The sequence below is a fragment of the Belonocnema kinseyi genome, chromosome 4, assembly GCF_010883055.1.
Source record: "Belonocnema kinseyi isolate 2016_QV_RU_SX_M_011 chromosome 4, B_treatae_v1, whole genome shotgun sequence".
NCBI lineage: Eukaryota > Metazoa > Arthropoda > Insecta > Hymenoptera > Cynipidae > Belonocnema > Belonocnema kinseyi.
The window spans coordinates 753,174-763,662 of NC_046660.1; the positions used below are offsets into that span (position 1 = coordinate 753,174).

At 29.1% G+C, this 10,489-nt stretch overlaps 1 protein-coding gene across 1 annotated transcript in view; it reads left to right on the plus strand.

Moving 5' to 3' along the window:
- LOC117171647 (extracellular serine/threonine protein CG31145) overlaps nt 1-9,129 on the plus strand; it is a 246,669-nt gene extending 237,540 nt beyond the window's left edge. Inside the window, exon 7 of the mRNA XM_033359143.1 lies at nt 8,369-9,129. Coding sequence (XP_033215034.1) covers nt 8,369-8,573 — 205 coding nt within the window. The 3' untranslated portion in view covers nt 8,574-9,129. The remainder of the gene's footprint in view (nt 1-8,368) is intronic.
- Nucleotides 9,130-10,489: the final 1,360 nt, after the last annotated feature.

Genomic DNA, 10,489 nt, shown 5'->3' on the forward strand with positions numbered 1-10,489 from the left:
TATTTTAAATAAAGTTTTAAAGTGTTTTACGCTTACGCACACGTTTCTCGACAAATGACCGGCGTAAAGGATTTCTGACACGCTTTTGACCTCTTTCTGAAATTTTTGTAAAAAAAAAACATCAAAACATGGTTTTCGATGTATTTTTTCCCGTAGAATTCGATTCTGAAGTCAAAAAAATAAAATTTTTCTTTATTTTTTTTTTATTAAAAAAACCATGAAAAAACCGTAAAAAATGAGGTTTTTCGATCAAAACCCCATAAAAAAGTAGCTGGACCCTACTTTTTTATTGCAAATTCGGATTCAGCGTCGAAAAATACATAAGAATATATAGGTCTGGTCAACTGTACAGACACTTTTGTTTTTTTTTGTGGGCCTGTGTTATCTAAATTATGTGAATTATCCTTAACTAATTGAATTCCTCAGAAATCCTTTAATTATCTGCACCATTTGAATCCTTCTAAAATCCTTCATTTCCTATGATTTATCTAAACTTCCTGAATTTCTCTGATTTCCTTGTATTATTATGTCTGTGGAATTCTTTGAGTTGCTCTAAAATCCTTGCATTCTGGTAATAACTAGGAATTTCTTAAATTCTTCTGAATTCTTTAAATTCCTCTAAATCCCTTGAATTCTTCTGAATTCCTTGAATTTTATTGAATTCCTCTGAATTCCTTGAATTTCATGAATTCCATCAATTTCTCTAAATTCCTTGAATTCATGTGATTTTCTTAAATTCCTCTGAATTCGTGTGAATACCTAAAATTCCTTTGGATTACTTCAATTCAACTGAATTCCTCTAAATTCCTTTAATTGCTCTTAATTCCTTGAATTCTTCTAAATCTCTTAAATTCTTCTGAAATCCTGGAATTTTTCTTAATCCCTCTGAATTCCTTGCTTTCCCATTAAATTCCTCTAAATTCCTTTAAATCACATTAAATTTACCTAAATTTCTTCAATTCTCTTGAATTCCTTGAATTCCCCTTAATTTCTCTGAATCCCTTGAATTCATGTGAATTTTTTTAATTTCTCTGCATTCGTGTGAATTTCTTAATTTCCTTTGAATTCGTGTGCATTTCTTAAATTTTTTTCTGAATTTGTGCAAATTCCACAAATTCTTTTGAATTACTTTAATTTCACTGAATTCCTTCAATTCCTTTGAACTACTTTAATTCCTCTGAATTCCTTAAATCCTTCTAAATCCCTTGAATACTTCTGAAATCCTTGAATTTTTCTGAATTCCTCTAAATTCCTTGAATTCTCATTAAATTCCCCTAAATGTCTTAAAATCCCAAGAAATCTCCCTGAATTGATTGAATTCTCTTGAATTCCTTGCATTCCCCTTAATTGCTCTGAATTCCATGAATTTCTCTAATTTCCTTGAATTCATTTAAATTTCTTATATTCCTCCGAATTCGTGTGAATTTCTTAAATTCCTCTGAATTCGTGTAAATTCTTCAAATTCCTTTGAATTACTTCAATTCCACTGAATTCCTTCAATTCTTCTAAATGCCTTGAATTCCCAATAATCACTTAAATTTCCCTGAATTCCTTGAATTCTCTCTAATTCCTCTGAATTCTATTCATTTCCCTGAATTCCTTAAATTCCTCTGATTTCCTTCAATTCCTTGAATTCCTTGAATCCCAATAAATTCTTACATTTCTCTAGATTCCTTAAATTTCTTCAAATTCCTTAAATTTTTAATAATTTATTTAATTTCTCCGAATTCTTCGAATTATTTAAATTACTTGAATTATTCTAAACTGCTTAAATTTATTGCAATCTTATAAACTCTCGGAATGCCTTGAAATTTTCTATTCTCCCAGAATTCTTCTAAATTCCCTGAATACCTCTGATATTCTGGCATTCTTCTGCAGCCTGTAAAATTTCTTTGAATTTTATAAATTGCTATTAACTGCGCAAATTCCTTTAATTCCAATGATTTCCTTCAGTTCCTAGGAATTTATATGAATTCCTTTAATTCCTGTGAATTCCTTAAAATCTTTTAATTTTTTGAACTCCTATGAATTGCTTAAATTATTTGGATTTCTATAAAGTCTTTAAATTATTATAAATTCCTTGAATTCTTCTGAATTCCTTGAATTCTTCTGAATTACTTAAACTGTTCTGAATTTCTTACATTCTTTTGAATGCCTTGAATTCTTCTGAATTTCTTGAATTTTTCTGAATTCATTGAATTCTTTTAAGTTCCATGAATTTCTTTGACTTCCTTTAATTCGTGTGAATTCCTTAAATTCCTTGAATTCCACAAAATTCCTCCGAATTCTTTAAATTCCACTGAATTTCTCGAATTACTCGAAATGTCTTTAATTTCTCTAAATTCCTTGGGTTCCTTGAATTCATCTAAATACTTTTAAATTCCCTGTATTCCTCTAAATTCTTTGAATTCCTCTCAATTCCTTTAGTTCCTCGAATTCATCTGAATTCCTTGACTTCCGTTGAATTCCTTGAATCCTACTGAATTTCTGGAATCTCTCTGAATTCAAGAAATTCCTTTGAATTCAAAGCATTCCTCTCAATTCAAGAAATTTCTATAAATTCTTTAAATTCCTCCGAATTTTTTGAACGGTTCTCAATTTGACTGAATTCTTGAATTCCTGTGAATTCCTTGAATTTATCTGAATTCTTTGAATTTTTCTAAATTCCTTATATTCTCTGAATTCCTCTGAGTCCATTAAATGATCTGAATTCTTGTACACTAATTGAATTTCTCTGAATTCCTTTCACGAGTTTAAAGTCCTTGGAGTTTTTAATTCCTTCATTTTGCACTGAAAAGACATTTGAATTTGAATTTTATTTTTTTAATTTAAATATCATTCTACTTAAAAGGAAAAATTTTAACGCAGCTAACTTCTTTTTTCAGAGTTATGAATAAAACTTGGAGTAAAAATCTATAAAAATCAATTTTTAACCAAAAGTAAATAAGTTATGTTTACGGTTACAAATATAATTTTGAAACAACAAAAAGAATTTTTAACTAAAAAGGATACATTTTCAACAATTTATGAAAAATTTAAATTTTCAGTTAAAAAAATTAATATCAAAAGCAAAAAAAAGCAATTCCCAACAAAATAGTTAAATTTTCTACAAAGAGTTTTTCTACCTTCAACCAAAATAATAAAAAATTTTGAAACAAAATGTAAGATTTTCTATCAAAGAATAATGTTTAACAAAAGACATGAATTTTCCACCATATAGTTGAATTTTGTAAGGAAAAAGATAGATATTTAACAATAAATAAAAAAATTAATTTTCAATAAAAAAGAACGAATTTTCAACTGAAAATATCGATTTTCAACTAAAAATAGAAAAGGTCAATTTTCAGATAGAAAAATAAATCTTTACCCCAAAAAAAAATTTTAACACAAAGTTCAATTTTGAACACATTACATGAATTTCCAACTAAACAAATTAATTTTTTAACCAAAGAAATAATTTTTTCTCCAAAAATATGAAGTTTTATCCAATGAGATTACTTTTCTACCAAAAGGCGAATTCTTATCAAAACTTTTGAATTTTCACCTTGAACAAATAAATTTTTTACTTAAAATATAATAGTATAATAATTTTCAGTAAAAAAAATGATTTTCAACGAAATAAAATAAATTGTAACCTCGCATATGAACTATCAACCAAGAAGATTAAGTTTCTATCAAAGAAGATAAATTTTTCAACTTATAATTGAAAGAAAGATTAAAAAAGATAAAAATATTTCAAAAGATTAATTTTTTTGAATACATAAATCTTCAATCAAATATTTGCATTTCTGAAGAAATTTTCACAGATCAAAACAATTTTCATACAAATTTTCCACAACAAAAAAAGAATTTTCAACTGAAGAAGATACATTTTCAACAAAACAGGGATTAGTTAAATTTAAGGTTCAAAAATTAATTTTTAATAATACGATTCACTGTAACAGGACTTCAAATAAACAAACCCATTTTTAACAGCGTTTTTAGTGGAGCCCCAAAAGTGCCCTCAAAACAAAAAATGACAATATTTCATAAAATTGGCATTGATAAGAGCACCATTGCTTTCTTTTCTGACATTAGTTATTATTATCAATATTAGATAAGTAACAAATATTTTTTATAGTTTTTTTAATATTTTACAAATTGTATAGAAAATATTTATTTTATTGAATAATGATTTTTATCCACCAACTAATGGAAATGCAAAATTTTCTTGTTTAAACAATTTATCAAAGTTTAATTGTAACTTTCCATGAAAATATTTATTTGCTATTGTTGTTTTTTTTCTCGTTGACTATGTCGCTTGTTATTTAATATTTACTTCAGTCCGATGCTGCATAATTGCTAAAATAATTTATATTTCTTTACATAACATAAAATTGCAAATGAATTTCTGGAATGAAATTGTGCTAAAATTGCAAAGTATTCATGACTTATGATAAAAAATGTCTTTTAAAGAAATGCAAATTGTTTGAACAATTGTGGAAACATCTGCATGACGTAAATAATCAAAATTTGAATTAAAAATTTGGAAATTCGTTTTTTTTTTTTTCATTGAAAATTTATTTTTCTAACTAGAAATTTAATTATTTCATTTTTGATTGTAAACTTATATTTTATAATGGAAAATTGTACTATCTGTTCGAAAATGTATCTTTTGTTGAAAATTTGTAGAAAATCTCTCTTTTTCGACAGAAAATTAATTTCCCTGGTTAAAATCTGAATTATTTGTTTCAGAATTAATCTAATCTGTTGATAAATTAAACATTTTTGTTTGAAAGATTATCTTTTTGGTTGAGGATTTCAATTTTTGGTTGAAAATTCGCCTCTTTTGGTTGACTTGAAGTGTTTTTTATGTATAATTTATTTCAAAATGTTTAGTTGAAATATCAACTATCACATTGTTTATTGAGAATCCATTGCTTTTTGTTAAAATTAATCTCCCTTGTAGAAAATTAATAATTTTCTTAAAAAGTCATTTTTTAAGATTCTATATTTTAGTTGAAAATTTATCCCTTTGTTTGAAAATGTAACTATTTTGTTGAAAAAATATTCTTTCTTGGTAAAAAAAAAATTTTGCAACTGAAAATTTAACTATTAACATTAAACATTACTCATTTTCGTTGAAAATTTATCTTTTTGGTTGAAAATTCTCTTTTTATTTGCTGACGAATTAATATATTTTGTCGAAGATTGCTCTTTTTCGGTAAAAAATTATTCTTCTGCGTTGAAAATTTAATTAATTGTTTGAAAATTGACCTAATGTGTTAAAGTTAAACAGTTTTGTTGAAAAATATCCTTCCCCTCCAATACTTTCTATCACCTACTTCCCCTATTCGCCTCTACGAACCCTCCCCACACTTCAAATTTCGCTTATCCTCCCTTTCAAATTCTTCCTCATCTACTCTCCCCCTCAGTTCATCTTCCCTTGATTTTCCCTAATTTCCTTAAGTGAATTAGGTTTTAAGAGTTGTGAATCAGGAGTTACGATTTGTAAATCAGGAGTTAGGGGTTAGCAGTTGTGAATTAAGAGTGAACATTTAGAAGTGGTAAATTACAAGTTCGGACTATTGAATTAGGAGTCAGGAGGTAGGATTTGTGAATTAGTAGTAAGGAGTTATGATTTGTAATTAGGAGTAAGGAGTGATGAGTTTTAAATTAGGAGTCAGGAGATAGGAGTTGCGAATTAAGAGTGCGGAGTGAGGAATTTTAATTTATGAACCAGGAGGTAGGAGTTGTGACTTAGGAGTCTTGAATTATGAGTCAGGAGTTCGGAGTTCAGATTACACGGAGAAAAAGATATCGCACAATGATATCGCAAAACCTCTGTATTGAAATCTCGATTGAAATAAAGCGTAATATGATAACGTTCAAGCACTTTTCCGGAGCTTTTAGGATATTATAATGCACTAACATCGCTTTACCACTACTAGAACCCTCGTACATATAATATAATAAAATAATAATATAATGTAAAATCTTGCAATGTACGATATCACGATTTTACGCTATTATAATGTGATAATTGCGATATATAGCGCAGGAATTACGGTATATATTGCAATTCTTGCGATATCGTTTTCCCCGTGTAAGGAGTTGTGAAGTAGAAGTCGGAGTTATTAATTCTGAATTAGAAGTCAGGAGTAAGGAATTAGTAGTTAGGAGTTGTAAATTAGGAGACCGGAGTTGTGAATGAGGAGTTAGTAGTTGTGAATTAGTAGTAAGGTGCTTTGAATTAGTAGTTAGCAATGGTTAATTAGACGTCAGTAGTTAGGAGTTGTGAATTGGGATGAAGGAATTAAGTGCTGTGAATTAGGAGTTGTATATTAGGAACCAGGAGTTATATGTTATAAATTAGGAGTTAGGAGTTGTGAATTCGGAGCTATAATATAGGAATTGTGGCTTACGAATTAGGAGTTGTGAATTAGGAATTAGGAGTTGTGAATTAGGAATTAGGAGTTGTGAATTAGGAATTAGGAGTTGTGATTTATTAGTTAGGAGTTGTGAATTAGAAGTCAGGACCAAGAATTGAACAGTTGTGGATTAGAAGTCAGGAGCTAGGAGTTGTACATGAGGAGTGAGGTGGCGTAGATTAAAATTAAGAAATGAGAATTATGTTTAAAAAGTTGTGAATTAGGAGTTATAAATTAGGTTTAAGGAGTTGTGAATTAGGAGTTAGTGGTTGTGAATTAGGAGTCAATAGTTAGAAGTTGTGAATTATTATTTAAGAATTAGGAACTAGGAGTTAGGAGTTGAGATTCATGAGTCAGGGCCTATTAGTTATGGATTGCGAGTTACGAACAGTGAATTAGAAGTAAGGAATTAGGAGTTATGAATTAAGAGTAAGGAGTTATGAAGTAGGAGTTAAGAGTAAGAAGTTGTGATATAGGACTAAGGAGTTGTGAATTAGAAGTCAGTAGTTATTAATTCTGAATTAGAAGTCAGGAGTTGTGAATTAAGAATTAGAAGTTGTTGATTCGGAGCCTAAGATAGGAGTTGCGAATTAGAAGTTATGAGTTGTGAGTTAGAAGTTACGAGTTGCGAATGAGGAGTTAGCTGTTGTGAATTAGAAGTCAGGAGTTGTGAATTATGAATCAGGAGTTATGAGTTCTGAATTAGGTGTTAGCAAATGTGAATATGGAGTTAGTAGTTAGGAGTTGTAAATCAGGAGCAAGGAATTATGTGTTATTCTTTAGGACTTGGGAGTTATAGTTTAGGAGCCAGGAGTTAGGAGCTGAGAATTATGAGTCAAGGCCTAGTAGTTGTGGATTGCGAGTTAGAAATTGTGAATTAGAAGTAAGGAGCTGTGAGTTAAGAGTTGTCAATTAGAAGTCAGGAGTTATGAATTATATATTAAGAGTTGTAAATTATGAGTTTGAAGTTGTTAATTAGTAGTTAGGAACTGCGAATTAGGAGTTGGGAGGTGTAAATTGGAAACCGGAAGTTGCACTTGTAAATTAAGAGTTAGGAACTAGGAGTTGTGGATTGCGAAAAATTAGAAGTAAGGAGTTAAGATTTAGAAGTTAGGAGTTAGCAGTTGTGAGTTAGGAGCCAGGAGTTTTGGATTAGGATTTAGGGTTTTTTTTAATTAGGAGATAAGAGTTTTTATTTGTGAATTAGGAACTAGATGTTAGGAGTTGTTAATTTGGAGTCAGGAGTTAATGGTCGAGAGTCAGGAGTTGAGAATTGGGAGTTAAGAGTTATTAATTAGGAGTTAGGAGTTGTGAAGTAGGTGAAAGGACTGAGGAGTTATGAATTATAAATTAGAAGTTGTAAATTAGGAACCAGGAATTAGGAGTTGTAAATTAGGAGTCAGGGCCTAGAAATTTGTGGAATTAGGAGTTGTGAGTTCTGAGTTAGTAGTTAGGGGTAGTGAGTTAGGAGTTATGAATTAGAAGTCAGGAGTTATGAATTATCATTTAAGAGTTATAAATTCTGAGTTGTGAGTTGGAAGCTTATGAATTAGGATGGGTGTGTTGCGGATTAGGAGTCAGGAGTTGTAAATTTGGAGTCAGGACCTAAGATTTGTGGATTAGGAGTTATGGGTTGTGACTAAGGTGTAAGAGGGAGAAGTTAGGACCTATAAAATGAGAGTTAAGAGTTGTGAATTAGGAGTTCGGGGTTAGGAGTTGTGGATTAGGAGTCAAGAGTTGGGAGTTGTAAGTTGTAAATTAGGTGTCAGAAGTGAGGAGTTAGGACTTATAAAATGACAGTTAGGAGTTGTGAATTAGGAGTTGGGAGTTTAGAGTTGTGGATTAAGATTGAGAAATTAGGATCTAGGAGTTAGGAGTTAAGATTGAGTAGTGATTTCATTTTGAAAATGAAGTTTTGCCGTCACCCTGTTTAATTAATAATTTCTAATTGCTTCCAGATTTCATAATGGACCCACACGATTGAGTGACGCCCTGCGTCAAAGCATGTCAAAGGATCCTGTTTCGCCAATCCTGTGGGAACCGCATTTCGCCGCAGTTGACAGAAGGGTTGGGATAATATTACAAGCAGTCCGAGATTGTGTTAATCGAAGCACACAACCGGATCAGGTCATTCAAGATGATAAGAGCTCCGCCAATGATTAGCAGTGTATTCTGCTAATTTTTATTTCTTAACCAAAGGTAAAGGGACTTAGAAAAAGGGTGCTGTAGGGTCGATCAAAAAAAATATATAATTAAAAAATTAAAGGACCCATCCTGATAATTCGAATAGAATACACAATTCTGTTTCTATTGAGGGTTGTCGGCGGGGTCAATCAACGAAATTCTCAAATTCTCTATTCGCAGTTTTGCATTTTTTGTGCAAGAAGATATTTCGAAATCTGATCAAATTTTATTAAATTTAAGAAGATACTTTATTAATTATAGATTTACATATTATCTTTATTTTCGTTATTTGAATTATAAGAAGAAAATATTTTTCTGATGAGGGTGGGACGAAAAACCCGTATTTTGAAAACCAGCAATGAGGCGAAATATTTTTTTTCAATTATTGATCTATTTTTTTACCAGTTCTCTGTGGTCCGAAAAATGATGTGCAATTTTTTTGAAAGTAGAGCTTTTTTACTTAAAAATAATATAAAATTAGAAATTAAAAAAAAATTCTTCAAGTTAGAATTTTTTGAAAAGGCCGAAAAAACTCGTTTTTTGGATTTCATTCAAGTGCACTTTTTTATATTGAAAATGTAGTTTTAATTTTATAAATATTATTTAGTAATTTTATATCATTTTGCATTCTCAAAAACCCTACCTAAACAAAAATTCTGTAATTTGTTGTCCCGCAGAAAATTTGTGAAAAAATAGGTTAAAAATGGAAATTTGAACGGATGATGGTCATTTATTAACCGATTTCAACAAACACTTTTGGTCTTAATTTTCGGCCCACCCTAATAATAAGAATTTTTTTGAGGAAGAGCAGTAATGAACAAAATTTTAAAAAGAAATTTATCTAGGTGTCTACTTGAACGGAATATCAGGAAATAACCGGGAATTTTCTTCGCCGGGAACAACCAGAAATGTGCTTGGAAAACAAATTTTCCAGCAAAAAAATAGTAAAAATTTTCAAAAGAGAATTTGTATTTTTTAATTTTGAGTCAAGGAACTTCAGTAGAGAAATATAATTTTGAAAATTGAGAAAGGCAATTTTCTACAAGATTTCTAATTTTTAGTTGGGACTATGGGTTTTAGTAAAGAATTATAATTTTGTGTTTGAGGCTAAGAATTTTAAACAATAATATTTTTATTTTAAGTTTGGGACACGAAATTTTAGTAAAGAATTATAATTTTGAGTTCGGTACACGGATTTTTAACCGAAAATATTATATTTTTGTGCATCAGAAAGTGAATTTTAATTTTTTTTAAATAATTTTGACAATTAGGACAGGAAATTTCTACGAAGAATTATAATCTGAACTTTGGGACAGAGAACTTTCTAAAAGATTTATAGTTCTAAAATAAGAAAGAGAATTTCTGTCAAGAATTATCATTTTTATTTTGATATAGGAAATTTAAGTAAAGAATTATAATTTCGAATTTGGGACAAGGAATTTTAATCAAGAATATTTTTATTTTAAGTTTGAAACAGGAAATTTCAGTACAAAAATATAATTTTGACTTTTGATCATGGAATTTTGTAAATAATTATATTTTTTATTTTTACGAAAAGTAATTTTTTAAAAGATTTATAATTCTCAGATAGGACAAGGAATTTCATCAAAGAATGATATTTATGAGTTTGGGACAGGTAATTTTAGTAAGGAATTTAATTTTTTATTTGAAACAAGGAATTTTTGTCAAATATATTATAATTTTGAGTTTGAAACAGGAAATTTAAGGAAGTAAATATAATTTTGACAATTGGGGGAAAAATTCCCGTAAAAATTTATAGTTTTGACTTTGGGACAGGGATTTTTAAAACGGAATTATAATTTTTTGTTTGGGACAAGGAATTTTACTCAAGAATATTATAATTTTGATTTTGGGACAAGAAATTTCAGTGTATA